General features: G+C 43.6%; 1 protein-coding gene across 4 annotated transcripts; it reads right to left on the reverse strand.

Annotated features, from left to right (window-relative positions):
- Positions 1-84: 84 nt before the first annotated feature.
- On the reverse strand, positions 85-18,891 carry LOC310813376 (electrogenic aspartate/glutamate antiporter SLC25A12, mitochondrial-like). 4 transcript variants are annotated; one of them, XM_083682336.1, is made up of 18 exons: positions 18,871-18,891; positions 18,285-18,338; positions 14,600-14,742; positions 13,806-13,921; positions 12,864-13,003; positions 11,342-11,488; positions 10,941-11,079; positions 10,399-10,492; positions 9,767-9,851; positions 8,301-8,385; positions 6,892-7,050; positions 5,912-5,964; positions 5,620-5,700; positions 3,458-3,598; positions 1,537-1,675; positions 1,112-1,270; positions 853-943; positions 85-758 (listed from the first exon to the last, which is right to left on the reverse strand). In XM_083682336.1, exons 1-18 carry the CDS (start codon positions 18,880-18,882, stop codon positions 533-535), a joined length of 2,064 nt encoding a protein of 687 aa, XP_083538462.1. In that variant the 5' UTR covers positions 18,883-18,891; the 3' UTR covers positions 85-532. The 4 variants fall into 4 exon arrangements, with proteins under 4 accessions (XP_083538462.1, XP_083538464.1, XP_083538465.1 ...); XM_083682338.1 differs by lacking the exons at positions 18,285-18,338; positions 18,871-18,891 and having other exon boundaries at positions 12,941-13,003; positions 14,600-14,614; XM_083682339.1 differs by lacking the exons at positions 13,806-13,921; positions 18,285-18,338; positions 18,871-18,891 and having other exon boundaries at positions 12,941-13,003; positions 14,600-14,730.
- Between the last annotated feature and the right edge of the window lie 1,854 nt (positions 18,892-20,745).

Below are 20,745 nucleotides of genomic sequence, written 5' to 3' on the forward strand. Positions count from 1 at the left end.
GCCTCCACTCACTTATGTGCCCTAATTATTACAGGATGTCTCTACACATTGTGTCATGAGTCTCAGAATGTACTTTTCATACAATTAAAATTAAACCATTTTGATGATTTATTTCAACAAAATACAATAAATACATTTAAATTATTTCCCAAGACCCTGGTCATGATTTCAAAATATAACACTCTGAAAACATCTGTACAACCTTTCAAGTCTCTGAAATGTGATTGACAAGACATCCTCCTCACACACCACAACTTTGCTTAGAGAAACACGGTAATATCACTCCTTTCAATGCCATAATATCTCTCCACAGAGAAGTACAATATGTACAGTAACAATGTGAGAGCTATGCAAAGAAAAATCATAAAAGCACCTATTCATGCAGCATTGAAAGTAAGAGAGCTGTTCAAATGCATGTGAATGAAACAGAAGATGTGCTTCATTCTTTTACCACACCAATTTCAGAGGGCTGAAGGGAGCGAGATATCTTAGGACCCCCGGCTCAGTTAGCATGCAGCTTTTTAGCCGTTAGCTAGTGGGGGGAGCCAGGCGATGAGGCCTCTGGCTCTTCTTTGGGCACAGCTGGGCTGATTGTCACCACTCCAGAGGACTTGAACTTGGGCAGGTGCAGACCAAACTTGTTCTCCACCCCAGCGAAGGTAGCGGCAGCCAGACGGTACCCTCCTACGTGGTCTGCGCTCACTGGAGGCAGGTCTGAGATCCTTGACTTGGGAGTGGGCTCAGAACCGGTGGGGCGGCTGGAGTGGGGAAAAGATTTGGGCAAGAATTAAGAATTAAGACACAGATGACATACTTGTGTGTAATGTAGGTGCACTCGACAGAAATACTCACTGTCCTCCAAAGTCGACATATAACCATCTCTGCAAGAGTTCATAGGTCACCAAGGTAACACCAAACTGAGGGGACGATCGGCAGACACGGGCTGATAGGAGAGTGGGTGAAATTATAATGTGGGATTTTACATTTCTCTCATGTCTTCAAGAGAGCAATTATGAGAGCCATGGCATGCCTCATTTCCTAGTAATGAAACCACTCATTTGAGGAACGTGTGTGTGTGTGTGTGTGTGTGTGTGTGTCTATGTGTGTCTACCTCCTGCTCCCTTCCACAGGGCCTTGAAGCCCTCCTCTGTCACAATCTTCCTGAAGCAGTCGGTGACACCGTTGTACGTGGTCTGGCCTGCGCGCGCCGCCACCTGGAGCCTGGTCTTGATGACATCGGCAGGGGTCACCAAGGAGGCAGCAGGGATACCTTGGGAGATGTTTCACAACAACCCACATAATGACGCTGTTTCACCATACACAAATAGTATCACATCATTCTGAAAGTCCAGAGGATCATGCAAGTAATGGAGAGGGTATTTTTGATGTGAAAGGTTCAGAATATCCAGTTTTTCACAGACTATAGACATTTGAATGGATATTTATTCAAATACTTTGTGTGAATTCCAAGTTAACAGAAACGTAACGTTTTTCTATAACATTTCCTGAGGTTTGCAGCTGTAAAACTTATCTTACCTGCAATGGCTCCAGCCGTGAGCAGCTGCAGAGGCCCCAGTCTGCCCTGTTCGTCCGCCAGCGCTGCCTTGGTGTGGGCGTACACAGGGAAGTAGATGGCGGAGAACGGGATGTCACGCAGGAAGCAAGCTTTCGCTCCCTATGAAACGCACACACAAAATGATGCCTTATATAACCACAGATACAGTAACTACACCTGCGAGAACATCAATCAATTCATGATACAGGACATGTCATTTCTTGGAAATGTTCGTCATGGCAATCCAAATAGGCTCGGTGTATTGTCCAGCTTAATTTGGCAGCACAGTTAAGTTATAAGACTGTGAATAGACTCAGAATCGGGTGTTAGTCATGAATGTTATGAGAGTCTGTGTCTCTGTCCCTCAGAGTTCACAGGTGGCCATCTGTTAGGAGACATGATAAGCAGGCAAACCATTTGTAACGGGTTTTCACAACACTCAGAGTTCACTTCTACATTGTCCTTGGTCTCAGACACCTCTTCCTCATCTAACTGTCATGGTCAAAGAGGTTTTCTTGCACCTCACTGACAAAAGTATTTTGCTCATGTTTCAAGAGAGAACATACTGTTCTGTTGTATGGACTACCTCATATAACTGAACCCGACTGTTACATTTTCAGATGCATAATTGCACTGCTTACATTTGCACTGTTTTATTATTATTATTATTGTTGCTTTTTTATTATCACATGCTGCCTTAAATTTTGTTATCTTGTACATTTTGTTTAGTATATATTGTATATTTTTTAGTATTGTACATTTTACATTGGTTGGCATTCTGCGGACAGCAAAGCAAGAATTTCATTGTACAGGGAAACATGTTTTCTACTGTGCATATGATAATAAACACTTTGAATCTTGAATATAGAGTTAGTAGTTGGGTAGGACCCTTTTATTATTATTATTATTTGTGTTAATTATCCCAACCAAGAGGATTAGATGAAGGTTCATGCAGAAAAAAAAACTTAAATAGCATTTCAGTGATGTCAAACTCTAAAATGGTTAAATTTGACCGGCAACATAACATAACGAGAGGCTTAAGGCAGTGGTTGAGGCAGGCGCTTGGGAGCTCCATTGGACCCCTGCTAGCTGGCTACTTGCCCCAGTCAACCCACAGAGGGCCCTGGTGGTCACAGCAGGAGCCAGAGGGCCCCCAGGCAGAGCTGTCCCCCCCCCCCCCCCCCCCAGAGAGCTCTGAGCTCAGCCCACAGCCTCATTCTCTCTCTCTCTCTCACACACACACACACACACACACACACACACACACACACACACACACACACACACACACACACACACACACACACACACACACACACACACACACACACACACACACACACACACACACACACACACACACACACTTAACATGGACCTGTGGTCTACTGACTTCATCCACTGAAAGGAAGTCAGTCTTTTAACAAGCTCCACATTGTCTGCTACTCATTAAAATATGGACCATGAACACATTACTCAAGATGCAAGTAAACCCACAAGAACTTGGAAAGGAGCAGTAGCAAAGCATAATCCCTTCCTAATTTGCTGTTGATTGTTGGCAGCAGGGCTTTTTGCATGTTAAACACTGTTTTGGAAAGACATTATATGATTCTAACTGTCAGTAAAGAATGTACTGTATGTCGCCATCCTACTGCAGACACAACATTCTCATTAGCTCTCTCACATTTCAACTATGTCTTATGTAATATCTTATGTATACATAGCATTGTTACAGATGCAAACTGTAATGTTGACATCTCCCACTACAACATCAGAGCAGTATGAACTGCCCTTAGAGAGGAGACTCCCTGTGGAGGTTGTTGACTCAGGCAGTAACAGGGGTTTTAAGAGGTGACGGTGTGGTGGTGTGTCCATGTTGCTGATGGAGAGGGGTTGACCCACCTTATAGAGGCCAAAGAAGCCCAGTTCCCTCACTAGGTTGAGGGCATTGACCCTGGGCCCTGTGGTGATCTCTCCAGCCACCTGCAGGCGGATCTTTACTATCTCCAGAGGGTTGGTGAAGACCACCTGGGAGCCTCCGGCCTGCGGGACAGAATAATGAAGGGTATGAAGCAACACAGGGTATGTCATCCTTGCACAGTGCTCACCAGTGCAACTCGATTCTAGGTGTCGGCCGAAGTAGAGAAACTATTTTGTTCAAACGATTTCTGTCTTGGTTTAATGCACAAAATCGTATATTTACTAAACTTGCTGAGAAATGAGTCACACCTTGCATCACTTGCTGTGAATGAATGACATGTTTTTAGTTTTTACTTGTTTCCTGTGATTAAGTGGGGTAAGGCTTAACACCATCCCAGCAGTCATCCAGCAGTGACAACAATAATGACTTATGATGTCTAAGCATTTCACCCCGATAAGCATTTCTTAAATTAGTTTGGTAAACTAAAACACAAAAGACACCCTTCTCCTCCATCTCATGTCAGGCTGTCAGAGAGTGGCCTTGATAAGAGGAGGAACAAGCAGGCATTGAGAGAGGGAACCGGTGGGGTCAGGTTAGAGCAGGCGTGGTGTGAGGACAAGCCTGGCTCATGGCTGGAAGGCTCTGACCCCGGCACCAGCCCTCTGCCCCCTTCTCCCCACCCGAGGCACCTCCTGTGGAGGGGTGAGTGGTCCAGCCCAGACCTCGCCCCGCACACTTCCCCAATTCACCCCGTCTTTCCCAAGGGAGAGCGCTGAATCACCCTGTCTCTGCTCAGGGCCGCTGCAGGGGTGCCTCAGGGCTCAGCCCCCTCTGACTCAGGCACATTTATCACCCTCCCAAAATCTAATCAGGCCCCGGGATGCCTGCTGGTGACACGCAGGGCAGAGGTCCTATCTGTAAACATCCGAGCACTGGGCTAAAAACAGCTCCGGCAACATTTAGTCATTTTCAAAGTGGAAGGGGAATATCCGCTACTAGATTTATGCGTTCATCCCTCTGTGGCTCTCTTTTATCTCCTCCAGTTCTCCACTCGAGAGGGATAACGTTACCGACAATCTCCATAAACTAGTAAGACATTCGTCCTGGTTGGAAACTACTTTACATGTAGACCCTGTTAGCCTGACATGCTATAAATGAATACAAATGATATAAATGTATGAATTTCAAAAAACATTAAAAAAAATAGTCTTTTGTAATATAGTAAAATAGAGTATTGCCTGCTTGTTGTACTTGTGTGGTGGACTGCTGGTGTCGATGGGCCTGTGGCAGAGCAGGCCTCAGGTATGTGCCATGCTGTCAAACTCAATCACCCTGAGCTAGAGCCAGCTCCATCCACCACCCTCCAGGGCTTCTTCCTCCAATTACACCCTGACAGGGGTCACGACCCCATAGACCCTGCCCCTCCGTAGGCAACCTGCAGGCTCCGCTCCCCGGCCTGTCTGTTTCACTTCACCACAACTCGCCAGCAGAGTGGGAGACCCAGGGAATTACCACTTTAATCCGCCGATGCACCTCTCCAAATGTTACATCGTGGCAAATTATCCCTCGGTAAAAATAGTCCCTTCACACAGGCATCATTTCTCAAATGGTTCCCAATTAGAGGGTTCAGAGACCAAAGAGCACCTTTCTATCCAGGCCTCCCACTTATACAGGATGCCAATGCATCCAGCAGGGAAACTTGAATTAGTCATTAGTGGAGATCCAATCATTGAATATTATATCCAATAATTCAAATTGGAAATGAAAAGCTTATAATTGTAGATTTAGATCAGTCAGAAATAATTAAGCTAAACCTTGAAGTTCAAAGGGGCTGGAAAACCACAAACATATTACCCCTCTTGGCTCAACGTCTGGAATCCACAATTTACACTCTTGAAGAAAAAAAGTTCATGAAATGAAAAAGAAAATCGTACATGTTTTAGTTTAAACAAAAATCTTGTTTCACTTCCCCTACATCAAGATCAATTAGATTTAAGCGATTCAGTGTTGCAGCTGCCAACTCCTTGCTCTTGCTTTGCATGGAGCACAACAGTCTTTTCAGCATTCACTCTAAAACTAAGGACACACCAGCCTTCAATCAGATAAATTGTCGACAGACAAACCCTCACAAACCTCTACTTACACATCCACCAGCTAGAACCTCTGCAAACAGGGGAATGGTATTGTCGTCAGTGGTGAACTTGTCTCTTACAAAGTCATTCATCTGGAAAAAGAGAAGGAGAATCAGACACCTGAGAGAAACACAGGCCCAATGCAATATTACAAAGAAGAAACACCATTGGGCTCTGACAATGAGTGAATTTCAGAACAGATTTTCCATGAGACAGTATGCATGCAAAAATCGTACAACTTCACCTTATTGTGGAATAAGCGTATATGATAGGCACTCTGAGGTAAATACTTGAATGACTTGCCGCGAGTTTGATAGCTTTCTCCGGGGCGACACCAAGAAGTTGCGGTACGATCCCTGCAAAATATTATTCATGGAGACCATTTAGATAACCTGACAGGGGAAAAAAACTTGAAATGAATACATCCATTGACAGTCACCACAATGAAATCTGCATGATTCCTGTCTGGGGTAAAACAAACCCATAAATATTTACAGATACGGGTGATACATCTGATGCACCAAAACTACAATGCTCCCCATTGAAATGAACAAAAAGCTCAAATATGACACTGCTAGTGTGTATGGGGGATCAGCATTGTCAGTGGCCTGATCCCACTGTTGGTGGAACAGAGAGAGAGCTGTGTGGCCCAAGAGGAGGTGGGGGGATGGGGGGATGGGGGGGGGGCGGGGGGGGCAGTGCTATAGCAGTGATAACCACCGCACTGTTTCACCGTCCATCCTTCAACGGGCCAGATAAACTTCTGAAGGAGCTGCAGAGTGACAACTGCTGGTATGCAGCCAGAGAACAGCCAAGTGTGTCTGTCTCTCAGTCAATCAGCCTCTCATCAGTGTGGAGAGATAGGAGAGGGAAGGAGGGAGGGAGGGAGGGAAGGAGGGAGGGGGGGGGGGGAGAAGGAGGAGGAGGAGGAGGGGAGAGAGAGAGAGCAGAGAGGAACAAAGAGCTGCAGTGGCGGAGGGAGCAGTAGATGGCAGTCTTGACTTCCTTCATTTAAAAGCTCTGGGTGGGAGTGTTGTATATCAAACAGGCCTTCAGAGCTGTTATCACTACGTGGGAAAAGCTGGATCAGGCACTACTGCTACATGAGGTCTTCCCCTATGGGACCTCTCTTAGGTAGCAAGACAATAACAATGTAACCCTCAGTGTTGTTTTATTCAATTCAAAATAGTGGGTATCTGGTGGGTGTCTGGTGTCAATTAGCAAACCGCACAACTGATAATAGCACACCCACACAACTCGGAAACACCGAAGTCATGCTGTACCTCTATAGAATCCAAAGACGCCTTCATATCGGAGCACTTTCTTGGCGCAGTCAAAGCTGTTCTTGTACATGAGCTCTCCTACGAAGGAGCTTGTGGAGCGCTGGTTCTGCATGCGGGTCTTCACCAGGTCAATGGGGTACACCGCTGTCGCCCCCGTCGCTGCGGAACACGTGTCAATCAATCAACACACAACACCCACTCGACCTGCGCACAACACACTTGACCTGCCTTGTGAGTGTCTATATGACAGAAACACATAGTATATATCAACTGTTCATCTTAAAAAGTAGACGGGGAAACTCTTCGGATCAATCCAGACGCGCAACACATTCCGAGGTGATACTCCCTCTCATCTTTAGACATAACAGAAATATCTAGCGTTAACCATCATTGTATTAGCTATCCTGCAGACACTTTTTGGGTGGGGTCTATCTAATGGTTGATGTACCTTAGTGATAAATAGAGAGATGCGTACATATAAAGCAGATAAAAACAGTCATTAGGCCCAGACAGAGTAGTCACAGTGGAGACGGTAGAAAAGCTGTTGTGTGGAGTGTGTCTGAGGAGGCAGCGGTGCAGCACGTTGCCCTAAATGCTGCTCTCAGCCACCCTGGCTTGTCATGTCTTGTCTAACATCAAAGGTTCTTGTCATGACTCCTGCTTTCAAACATGCAGCGCGCTCTCTCTCTCTCTCTCTCTCTCTCTCTCTCTTTCTCAGCCTTTGTCAGCAGAGAGGGTGATAAATGTCTCATTATCTCCATGGAGAAGCAGTGTCTTCACCGTGGCTTCACAATGGTATAATGCTTGGACTGTCCCCTGATCATTCACAACTGATCATCCTCCACAGCTGCTGGTTCAAAAGACCTGGAGCCCATAGTAGTGTCTGCATGCCCGGCAACACGCTCACATACAAACACACTCCCGCACACATACTCACACGTTTGCACACATATACACACATTATATATACACACACACACACACACACACTCCCGCACACATACTCACACGTTTGCACACATATACACACACACACACACACACACACACACACACACACACACACACACACACACACACACACACACACACACACACACACACACACACACGTCTGTTCCTATCTCAGTGGCCTGATATGTCAGAGAGGTTCCTTGTATCAGTTCCTTCCAGTGTAATTAGACAGAGATTCCAGAGTGCGGTTCCGGAAGATTTGTGTCATTCCAAAGCTCCGGCTCCAAAGACAGCCTGGAGCCACCAGTGGCACAGCAGCACAATGCGGGAGCCTCAGATCAGAGCCCCTCTCACCCGCAGCACAATGGCCAGCCCTGGGGCCTCAGTGCACCAGTCTGCCCGGCTAGGGTTACCCCTCAGTGGGCCCGGGGCTCCACTGCAGACATGTCACTCACCTCCAGCCATTGCGCCCAGAGAGAACCTGTAAGCAGTCTCTGCAGCCTGGAGCCAGACGGGCCGATTCCCTTCCCCGTGAGCGTGCTATGGAGGGAGAAAAGACACCGGCGTTTTTAAATGAATCTGGAGAAAGACGAGGGATCAGAAAACCACCAATGAATCGACTGATTATTAAACTGTAGTGAACCAGATACATTGCGGAAAGGAAAATGTTACAGAGCACTCAACAAAGGAGGAGAGCTATGGAATGTAGACATCTCGGGATATAAGTCTTATTCATAAGCCAGTATTGTATGTCACCATCATAGTCTGGCTATAGTACAGTAAATGACTGAGTAGGGCCATAGGGAAGTTTCCAGGGGTATACACTGATTACTATGAGGCTGGCAGGAGGCTACAGGCTAAAGGTTTTCCTGTATTGTTTCAACAAAGCATGATGTGTTATCTGCCTGATCTCGGGTTTTGTTCTTGATGTTGAAAGTGGAGACCCTTTGTTTTTCTCTGTGGTGCAGGCTAACAGATTAGTCCCACAAGCCTTTCCCATGTACAGATAAGCATCTACATTAATTATAACACTGGCTGACTAAGAGTGAGAGTCGGAGTCAGAGTTTGTGTGTGTGTGTGAGTCTGCCCTCCTTGGGGGCAGTGAGCCACATGTCTAAGACCAGACCAGACCCTTCCTCCTCCCCAGCTGCTTCCACTGAAGGCAGAATGCTAACGAGATCGAGGCCTTGATCAAAGGGTTGTGGCAATTACCCTACTTCCACTGAGGGCAGACCTAAGAACACACAACATGTTCATGTCTTTCCCCCCAAAATCCCATTCCAGACCTCCGAGCAGAAGTCCCAGGAGCATGAGTGGCCCAGGGCCTGACCACAGCCTGACGTACAGAGCAGTATGTGTCATCATCGGGAAAAGGATTTCATCCTCCCAGATTTCTTCTTTTCTCTCTCTCTCTCTCTGTCTCTCTGTCTCTCTCTCTCTCTCTGTCTGTCTGTCTCTCCCTCTCTCTCTCTCAACAGACTTTGCCAGAGGCTCCTCACATTCGCACTCCTGAGGACCCACACTGATAAAAGGCTCCTATTAGCTTCTCAGATGTGTGATTGCGTCTGATGTATAGATCCACGCTGAATAAAATGGGCCAGCCTTTCAGAGAAGGGAACGTTGCAACAGTCCATTCCTCCTTTATACCTATAATTGGTGGACTTTTATCCTAGGGTTTTTTCGTAATGCACAGTCACAAAGGAAAAGAAACATCAGCACTCGGCTAATTCTGTCATTGAACAGTCTGCCTTGCCTTCCTGTCTAATGAGGAAGCGGAGAGAGAGAGAAAAAGCATAGGGGATGCACCAGATGAAAGCCAGAAAGTAAGCTCCATGTGGTGTGTCAGTCAGTCAGTCTGGCTGGCTGTATGAGGAGTGTCCATCAGTCTGGCTGTATAAGCAGTGTGTGTCAGTCTGGCTACCTGTCTCTGGATCTCGGCCAGGTGATATGGCATCGCCCCCTCCTCCAGCGGTGCTATCCTCTCAATGTCACCCAGGTTCAGCCGTCTTAACACACAACAGCAGGACAATCATCAGCATCAACGCCAGGAAAACCAAGCCCTGCATCCCTCACCTGACACGTGGGTGATGTAAGATTTTCCACAGACATTTTACTGCCTTATAACCTGAAGTTATTGCTGCTTTAATGTGTGTTTGTATACACAACAGACAAACAAAGCTGGATATATGCCCACAACTCAGAACGCCAGTGAGACGCAGATATTCCCCACTGGCCCGACGCATTGTAAAGTCTGCATCCATGCTTATGTTGCTCTCGTAAATCAACCAGTGGAGCCACTGTTGTTAAAGTGAATGAGCAATAACATAGAATTTATATCCAATAAATAAAGCTGTAACTTTATAAAAAAAGAAAAAAAAGAAAAGAAAAATCCATTCAAAGATTAATATCAGCAATAAATGTTTTAAATATATTGAATACATATGCAGGGTCGTAACTCAATATTTGGCACAAATACAATGCTCTATGGGTGTGCATGTAGTGAGCCAATAAGCAGTGATGTGTCCCTGAGTCTAGTAGGGGTTTGGATCTTACCCAGAGTGGGAGTGGAGGCCAGAGAGCTGGTACAGGATGTCTATCTCCATTGGAGTGATCTGGCCAAACTTGTTGGCAGCATGAACAAACTCCTCTGTGTAGCAACACGGAGCAGAAGAAACCATGTTATGCTAGAAAGACCAAGGTGGGTTGAAAAGTCACTTCTCATTCATCCAGCATACAGTAAGTAGGAGAGCCTAGGAGGGCAACCACAACACCTGTGTTCTCTAAAGGAGGGGAAAATCATAGTAAATGGAATAACAACATAATATATGCATGATTTATCTCTATAGGGAGAACAAGTCAAAACACAGGTAATGTACAGGTACTAACTCCACAGATCAAAGGGGAACAGGCTAACCTAATACAACATTTGTAAAGGTTAATTTACCTTATTTACTTATATATGGTAAAATGTTCTCGTGTTTCCTGACACCCTGTTGTCAAGAAAGGTGAAACTCCCATGATTGTACAGCCTTGTTTCACATAAATTGTATGAAATCGAAATTCCTTGCTTTCGAATTAGCTATGACCAGAGGTACCTTTAGTGACAAGTGTGTCCTTGCGTGTGCCGGCTAGCGTGCTGTAGATCTTGCGGATCAATTCCATGTTATTGAGGAGGGAGTTGAAGGCATTAAAGTAGGAGAAGCTAACCATGTGGGAGGTGCTTCCTCCAGCAGCCTAGAGGAAGAGGACAAACAAATATAACAGATAAAAACATTTTACCTGTACAATAATCTTATATGGATAAAAAAAAAACTAAAAACATTTCGCTTATGTTTTTTCTCGCACTGTGGTTGCTACTGGCATCTGTTTTCAAAAGAGATGATTGTGATATGTGGTTGTCTCACTTAAGTTGAGTGCCGAAGTGTGAGCCACACTCTAAATAAGAGTCTGTCTGTAAATTAGGGTTAGGGTTAACCCATAGTTGTCAATAACTCACTGAAACCAGGTTCTCCTCCACAAACGGGGTGAGCATATGGTGCCGAATGGTGGCCATGATGTCACTGAAGTCTAAGGCAGAGATGGTGCCACTCTTGCCCTTATCCTTCTGTGCAAAGGCCTGGCGGGCGTGCTCCAACTGCAGCTCCTACAGGGAGAAGAGAGGGTCAAATCTTGAAACAAAGGAACCAAAGAGTAGGCTCCTGTGACGAGAAGCATCACATTACAAGTGGTGAAATGGAACACAGAAAAAAACATGATGACATCAATGTTGGACAGTGCTTTGTGCATGTGAGAGCATCAGATGTGACAGTGTGAGACCCTGGCTCTTGTAATCACCGCCGTCTCTCTGGGGCCTAATGAAAACCATGTCTAGTGAAGTCTGATCCCAGGCCTGTGTAGGGACAGGAGGCAGGTGTGTCCGGACAGAGCTGGGGGATGATTCAATAGGACAACCATGCAATCAGAGGGGGAGCAGGGGGCTGACTGACACAGGGTCAGCACTGCTGTCAGAACTGATCACATACTACCAGCCGATCCCTCTCATCTACATAACTCATCATGCCACAGAATACAGTGCACTATGATACATTGTGGTAGAGCGAATATACAACAAACCTCAATCATAGCTTCCTCACATTCCTGAAGTCTATGGAGTCTGGTATACAGTGAATGTTTAGAAATATGTTTCTTGTCACATCTTGTGATGTTCATACGCAAATGTATGTACAAAAGGGATGCTGTAACATTGATGGACATCAACTTGCTACTGGTGCTTCTACTTTGCATAAAGATAGTGGAGTTTCAAGTGCAGCTGGACGGTTCTGGGGACAATGCAACATCCACAAGGTGGCAGGACAGATTTTGTTCAATTCACAAAAGCAATGCAATTGTTTGTCAGAACCGTGTGTGTCAGTACCATGTGTTCACTAAACATGTTCCATTTAGTGGCTGACATTTAATAAACTATCTTGTGACCACATTCCTCTTTGCTGGAAACAATAGTATTATTACAAGTTGACATCAGCCGTCAAATAACAGCAAACCCAAATATTATCAGTTGGTTAGAGTGAAACCCTGCACACACAAGAGTCCTTGACATGCTGGCTGGGACTGGGAAGCCCTAGTCAACCATGATAAACCACTAACAGCGATGAGGGAGACCATACAGTACTGGAGCCACAGCCTAGCCCTGCCAACTCCTAGACCACCCAGTTTCTCCCTGAGCCCACAAACCTCTCCTCCAAAACAGCAGCTTCAACAGCCATATTGCTGGCTTTATGGCTCATATAAAACTCAGACACACTAGCTCTCCCTGTTTTGATCATTACAAATACACGTAGGATCAACAAGTAATATAACTGTGTGTTTGTGTAATGCTTATTACAGTCTATCCTGATCTTGTCAACATGACAGAAAAAATTACGTCCAGCATGTGCTATTTAGAGTTATTAGAAAACCTTGACTTAATTAGCTCTGTGCAGGAGGTGGAAATGTGCAGAGAGAGAGACACATGCCTATACCTGCAGAAACTGGGTGAACTCCAGGTAGCTGAGGTGCTTCTTTCTGTCATTGCCAAAGTGTAGCCTGATGAACTCACAGTTCCAGTTGAAGGGGATGTGGTGGTGGACTGTGGTCTGGCTGAAGATGTCTTGCACATTCTCTGGCAAAATGAGAGATAGATGGGTGAGAGAGATTGTAATGAAAAACACATACAAGATAAATCCATATTTGAAGATCAATCTCATATGTCCTTATCTCATTTCTAGGAAGCTACAGCGAAAGCAGAGCAGGTCGATATGCACGGAGGGTGGAACAGTTTGTTGACAATCCAATTCCCTTTACCATACGAGTGTTCCAAGTGAATCCAGGACACTCTCTGTCTGAGCAGAGCCTTCATTTGTTGTCTACATGGGGGCCCTTTCTACACAAAGAGTACTGCAGCAGCTCTTTTGTGAGCCTCTGCTTCCGTGGTTTTGTGACATGCTGGATTCATCTCGCCCCCTGTCAGATGGAACTAGTTACAATGTGGTATTTTCCCACAGCTCGCTCTGGGAGCAGAGACAATTCAACTCTAAGAAGAGACCTCCAGAATACAAGTAGCTGACCTTCCTAATACTCTGCAGGCTCCAACAGTATAGAGATACACACTACTGTACTGAATTAAAACACACTGAGCAATGTGAGCAGCATGACCCATATTCATCTACACATCAGTTAGAAATAATATATCTGAATCCGATGCCATCCATTGCTCTTAATGCCTGAGATCATTGTACCATACTAATTGCGTCAAAATGGGTCTTAGGGCAATGGAAAGTTTTATGGTCATGGCCCACACCCAGGTAGGCAGTATAAGCTCTAGTGATGCTTATTAGCTATTACATGATGCAGAGAGGACTGGGATGCAACAGGAAGTACATCCCAACACACCAGCATGCTGCCTGGCATCTCCATGTACATACCAAAGGAGATGTCCCCTGTGCCAGTCTTGTCAAACAACTGAAAGGCAACTATGAACAGGGCATCCGGGACACACAGAACCGATTCAAAGGCCTGAAACTCCTGGAAAGAGATCAGTCTGTTTGGATAAGAAGGAAAGAGCTATCTGAAAAAAGGACATGTCTTACAAAGCCAAAAGTACATGAATAACTTTACTGACTATATAAAATGAACTATAAATGACAACTGTACCTACCAGTATCACTAATGAATATAATTCTCTAATTTTGATTAGTCAACCATTTTTGGGATCATTTACACTTTCAGAATGGTTCTAGAATAACTTTTTAATATCTTTAGTCACATATTCACGACATGCAGTCTGCTCTACAGCCTGTTATATGGGTTGCTTTTAAGACCACATATTTGAACATTATGCAATCTCCAATCTTTGGCATCAGCAAACAAGACTTAGGGCTTATCTTATCAGGACGAATTTCAATCGGTGAAACAAAGGTGTTATAAAACTGATAAAGAGGGCTATTCAGGCAGTGTAAACAATATTGTGGTAAATCATTAACAGCTCCCGTCTCTTGCTACTGATTTGTCCTCATTACTATAACTTTTATGATTTTACACTTTCACTCGTGAGTGTTTCACAGGTTAGGTATTTTGAAGGTGACAGGGTCTCCAAAATGTAGTGACATTTCAACCAGGTCAGTATTGTGAAAGAGAACTTGTTTTCAATTACATAACTGCCTAAGTAACAGTAAATCAATAAACTGCCCTCTCAGTAGTGTTCATCCACCTCACTTACCCATCCTTAGTGGTGTCAGCCACTCCAGCGATCAGCTGCACAGTCTTGGGGTTGTGGTGGGGCTGTGTGTGCAGACCCAGGTAGTTCTGCACAAAGTCCCTGGGGGTCATGTAATCCTCCCCATCCTCCACCACGCTGGCATGCTGGAGGAAGACAGAGACATAGATGAGTGTAAAATGTATTTGCACAGACACACCACATGTTAAAATGTACTTCAATACCATGGTAAGTCAGGATTTTGTTTGCATAGTGGATAGCCAAAGAGATTCCAGATCTCTAGAGAAGGAACAATAATGGTCCCATATCTATAATATAGCCCAAATATATATTTTAAAACTTTATGTCTGAATACTCAGAGGCACAACAGTAGCTTTGATGTAGAAGCAGCACTGTCATTTACTGGTCAGAGAAAAAACGGATAAATCAGTTTAAAACAATATGTAACAAATATTGATAATTCTACACAACATCAATGAGGGGTGTTATCTCCCCCCTGGAAACCATTTACCCAATACTGAAACTGAATCAAACAAAACTACAATGAAAATCAGAGGTGGAAAATGATCAATAGTGCTGTATTTCTGAATAACATAAACAGATCTTCCTTTGTATCACTGTTCCCTCAGCTGCTATTTGTAAAGCCTTTCTTTTCTTTGTGACAATAAATCCTTTTTTCTGACTACCTGATGCAGTGTCTTTCTATCTGTGTGAATGTCATTGCAATTGATTTCTGCTTCCCTACTCTAGCTACTGTATACCTATTTTGATTTGTAGTAATTCAATGTGCTTTTCAGACATACCATCAATAGATGTTAGACAAGGAATACCAGAGTTAACAATCTGGTTCTTAGGATTCATTGTATTCTATTCATTACTTTGGGCTGTTGCAGTAGAGAAAGAGCTGGAGAATTTCAGCTACTTGCTTTCAATCCTGTAAAGTTTCAAGCTTTATGATTGCCTCCTACAGAGAATTCAGTGTTTTGCCAACGGAGATCAAACTCCCCCGGCCGTTTACCATTAGACCAAAAGGACATTTGTGTGGTCCGAGGATGACATTTGCGCTTACATACACTCACCGGCCACTTTATTAGGTACACCTTGCTAGTACCGGGTTGGACCCCCTTTTGCCTTCAGAGCTGCCTTAATTCTTTGTGGCATAGATTCAACAAGGTGCTGGAAACATTCCTCAGAGATTTTGGTCCGTATTGACATGATAGCATCACACAGTTGCTGCAGATTTGTCGGCTACACATCCATGATGCGAATCTCCCGTTCCACCACATCCCAAAGGTGCTCTATTGGATTGAGATCTGGTGACTGTGGAAGCCATTGGAGTACAGTGAACTCATTGACATGTTCAAGAAACCAGTTTGAGATGATGTGAGCTTTGTGACATGGCGCGTTATCCTGCTGGAAGTAGCCATCAGAAGATGGGTACACTGTGGTCATAAAGGGATGGACATGGTCAGCAATAATACTCAGGTAGGCTGTGGCGTTTAAACAATGCTCAATTGGTACTAAGGGGCCCAAAGTGTGCCAAGAAAATATCCCCCACACCATTACACCACCACCACCAATCTTCGAGTTACTGTTGCCTTTCTATCATCTCGAACCAGTCTGGCCATTCTCCTCTGACCTCTGCATCAACAAGGCATTTTCGCCCAGAGAACTGCCGTTCACTGGATGTTTTCTCTTTTTTGGACCACTCTCTGTAAACCCTAGAGATGGTTGTGCCTGAAAATCCCAGTAGATCAGCAGTTTCTGAAATACTCAGACCAGCCCATCTGGCACCAACAACCATGCCACGTTCAAAGTCACTTAAATCACCTTTCTTCCCCATTCTGATGCTCGGTTTGAACTTCAGCAGGTCGTCTTGACCATGTCTACATGCCTAAATGCATTGAGTTGCTGCCATGTGATTGGCTGATTAGATATTTGTGTTAACAAGCAGCTGAACAGGTGTACCTAATAATGCTACTTTTCACACGTGCGTGACTCCAAACCACCTCTGCTACACGTGTGCATAAGGCAATCCAGAGCAGTATGTGGGAGTCAGTAATACGTTAATACATCCAAACATCATATTACTGTGAGTATTACCATCATGTATAGGGATGACAGTGTTAAGTAGGTCTTAAGTAATAGTCTAGAAGAACTGCACTAGAACAGCGTGAGACAAATGGGCTTTTAATTTAGTCTTGAAAGAGACTGCGGGGCACTTAGTGGTATAGCACACTAATGCACATACTACATAATCGCAAGGTTCCTGGTTTGATTCCGACCCGCGACACGTCTTGCATGTCATCCCTCCTCTCTCTCCCATCCTTCCTGTCAATCTCTACTGTCTCTATCTCAATAAAGCAGAAATGCCCTAAAAACATATTTAAAACATTAAAAAAAAGAAAGAGACTACTAAAATAAAATAAATAATGTAAATTCTGTCTATAGACTATGAAAATAATACCCAGATATAGCCTTCCACTTTAAAGTGTTGCAAAACATGCAGCCAATGCACTGTGGTGCTAAAATTGACCCCTCATCTAGGCTTAAAGATGAAAGGTCAGTTTCAGAGTCAGGGTTGGGTTACAAGTTGGAACAGAGATAGCTCTGGAAACACAAGCACTGCATGAACTGGCAACATAAAGGCCAGGCTCTGGATGTACTGCCAAGCTCTGAGAGAAAGAGAGAGAGAGAGAGAGAGAGAGAGAACTAAACCTTGACAGAGGGTGCATTTGAGAACACATTTAACTGCACACACTTGAGTTAATGTTTTAAGTGAAAGTATTAATTCCAACCAATTTATTAACACATTTCTCCACTACATCACTGAGCATCTATTCACCTTCACAAATTAGGCAGGTAGGTCAAAATGGCCCTTTTATCCATCAATTAACTTCTCTGCCACATAACATGTTGATCACTGATTATTGGAGGAGTATATTAGGCTGAGGACATTAAAACAACTATGCCTTACATCAATTACTTTCAAGTGCAGTGTTGAATGAAGTAAGAGGAAGGTCCTAAAATAGTACTAGGTCAAATAAGGAGTCTCTCCCTTTAGGGGCTGTCCATTGCCAGAAATATGTTTACCCTCCAAACAATGGTCTACTCTACCAACATCACAAGTAAACTTATGAGTACGACAATGAAAATGAGTTGTGACTTTGAAAGACTGCATTCAATGCATGTATAAAACGCAATTAAAATGACTTGTGAGATCTATGCATGACCAGACATCTGAAGATCCATGCAAATGTCAACCCTAAAGGAAGTCAGGCGAGGAGAAATTCTCTGGTGAAGGGGATCCAGAATTAGTCCAAGCATGTATGTGACCTTTCTTCTGTGTAACCTACTGGACAGTAGAGACTTACTACACCAGAGTGTGTGTGTGTGTGTGTGTGTGTGTGTGTGTGTGTGTGTGTGTGTGTGTGTGTGTGTGTGTGTGTGTGCGTGTGTGTGTGGTCAAGGTCTAATTAGTATGTCCAACTTGTTCACTGTATAGTTTTACCAGAATTGAAGTTAAAGAGAATGCCAACTGTACATTTTATCTTGACATAAGCTGTATCTTGCAATCAAACTTGTGACAATATCAAAGTCAATAGAGGACTTAAAAACATGACATCTCAGTGCTATGACCACATCAAGTGCATATAAGCTTAATAAACATGATGAATGACAGTCTTACCTTCAGAAAGATATTCTTCAGGTCATGGGGATCGGCTCTTTGAGTTGTTTCCACCTAAAACATACGGTTAATGAGTAATGATGAATCCAAACAATAGAATTGAAAATTCCATAAAACCCGACGACGCCAAACTTGTTTGAAATCACAACCTCAGTTTGGATTTGCTGCAGACAGTCATCCTCTCACTACGCCGCAGAAGTTTACATGTTTAGAAAACTATACTACACTATTAATGCAACCGACAATTCAATCTCAGTCTTGTCAACAGCATCAGTCGTCTTTGTCATACACTGTACCGATAGACGGACATCATAAAGAGACATACGACAACAATTAAAACAGCTGCCAATCGATCATTAAACGATCATTCCAGCAATACATTGTAACAAGGTAAACATTACTCTCTCTCCAAGGCCGAAAAAGATGCGCCCACGTAAAGATGCTCAACGAGGACTGTACGGTTAAATCCCCAAAAAGTTATTAATGAATACGTCCGCATCTATAAGCTGTCATCCATATCCAACAGAAATTAACAACTTAAATACAGGTAAGATGAATTTCTGATAAGAAATATTGACGGAGTCACCTTGACCGCCATGCTGGGTGTGACGTCACGTTGACTAGCGCAGGCGCTTGGCAATGGTATTCGAAGATGACTGCATGACAATACTTGAAGACAATTTTGTTTTGGCCATATTGCGTCCTTGTGTTCTCATACTGTACGTCGCTTGAGGCACTGTGGAATGGGAGTGCCCTCAACACAGTCTGGCAAGGGTCCTGCGCACTTGGGTCATGAGGACATGCATTGCCATGATGAACAAGACAAAAAATAATTGTCTTGACGATTTGCCCAACTAAAACAAATCAGAGGATTGCACTAGTTGTGTGTTTGGTGCAAAGTGACCACTGTGTGTCAAGACGCCTTGAGAAATTATTCTGTCCAAAATGCATTATCCCATCCTCTTGGTTAAATAATGTTTCACTGGGGTATGAAAGGCTAACATAACTTTCTATGTCCAGCTAGCCAAAATACATTTCTGGTACAGTGAAGGGATATACTGTGAAGTAGATGAATTAACATTTGGGAGACTTATTATTTTCTTGAACAATGAGTGAATACAATAATTGAGGAGGCAATTTGTCTGACATGTTATTTGTTGGTGTCAATATCTCTTCATACATAATACCACTGCATTTCTGTATGGGAAAGGAAATACTACATCCACTAGAAGTATTTATAAAAGGTTAGAGATCAAGCTGCATGTCTTGCCTCCTAACTGACATATACCTTGAAACATTGCAAGAGACGACAAAGGGCATTGTATTTAGGATAGGGATAATCTAGTGGTGTCAGAGTAGTAGGTAAGGGTAAAACTATAGTGGCTTAAACATGACTGTGTGGGTCATTCATTGGTGCACCTGGAGGACAGAATTGCCATGGCAGGGATGATAGCACAGCATTACCACAGCTCAGTGTGCTGTTCAGCCGGAGCACTCTCCCCCAGAGAGCCCGTTTATTTTATTGAACTATCACTGTACTATAATCCACTTTTCGGGGCCGATTTTCAAGGTTCAAATTCTTCATTTAAGTCTGCAGTGGACTGTCACATTGGGACATTTTAAGGATCAATTTTGTTTATGGCAAGAGTACTTCTCACTTAGAGAAAGTATTTGTGACAGTTATTTTATGTTCTTTATCCATGGGGATATTCTCAGATGATATAAGAAGTAAATGCTCCTTACTGGAGAATCATATTGAATGTTTTATTCACTATGTGTTGAGTCCAACACATAGGCCTACTCCTGGCACAGTCGTTTGAAGGAGTGCTTAAGCCTAGAATAGTCAAAGAAGATTTTGCTGTTCTCTAACTAACTGCTTGTTGACTTCCAACTGAATTACTTCAAGCTGATGAACTTTCACTGCACTTCAGTTAATGTTAAGTAAACATATTTCACTTGATTCTGGACTGTAGCCTTCAAAGTCCTGCTCCTTGAGTTATTCTAAATCAAAAGGAATTATACAAGGCAGAATGGAAATAGAAGTCCTCCAAGTTAAACATCTATTACTCTGTAATAAAAATAGAGCTATGTATTTATATACTCTTATGTCAAAGAATAGTAACGATCAGGCTCCTATCTAGCACAATTACTAAAATTGTAAACCTTTGAAACACTTCAACAACTGATCTTATGGAGCTCTTGTCAACACAATTGATAATACTGTACAGCCTATTCCCCGACCCTAAAGATGAATTAATTCTTCTTATCAGGGAAATTTGAGATTTTAATCTTGATATTAGGCTACATCAGATGATTTACCTGTAATGTATACAACTTCCCCTAATTTATAGAATAATCAGTTGAAATGATATTCATCCCTATAATTTGACAACATTCCTTCAATCCTGTACTAATTAGTAATATAAAGACTGTAACACCTGACATTACAGATTCCCTTCTG

The sequence above is a fragment of the Argentina silus genome (assembly GCF_951799395.1).
Source record: "Argentina silus genome assembly, chromosome: 12".
NCBI classification, from domain to species: Eukaryota; Metazoa; Chordata; class Actinopteri; order Argentiniformes; family Argentinidae; genus Argentina; species Argentina silus.

Excerpts from the sequence above, each read along its gene's own strand:
- LOC310813376 (XM_083682336.1), bottom strand. Across the intron at positions 13,922-14,599 it reads GCTGACACCACTAAGGATGG|ACTGATCTCTTTCCAGGAGT; the intron begins GTAAGTGAGGTG and ends TTATCCAAACAG. Across the intron at positions 9,852-10,398 it reads GGCCTCCACTCCCACTCTGG|ACGGCTGAACCTGGGTGACA; the intron begins GTAAGATCCAAA and ends TTGTGTGTTAAG.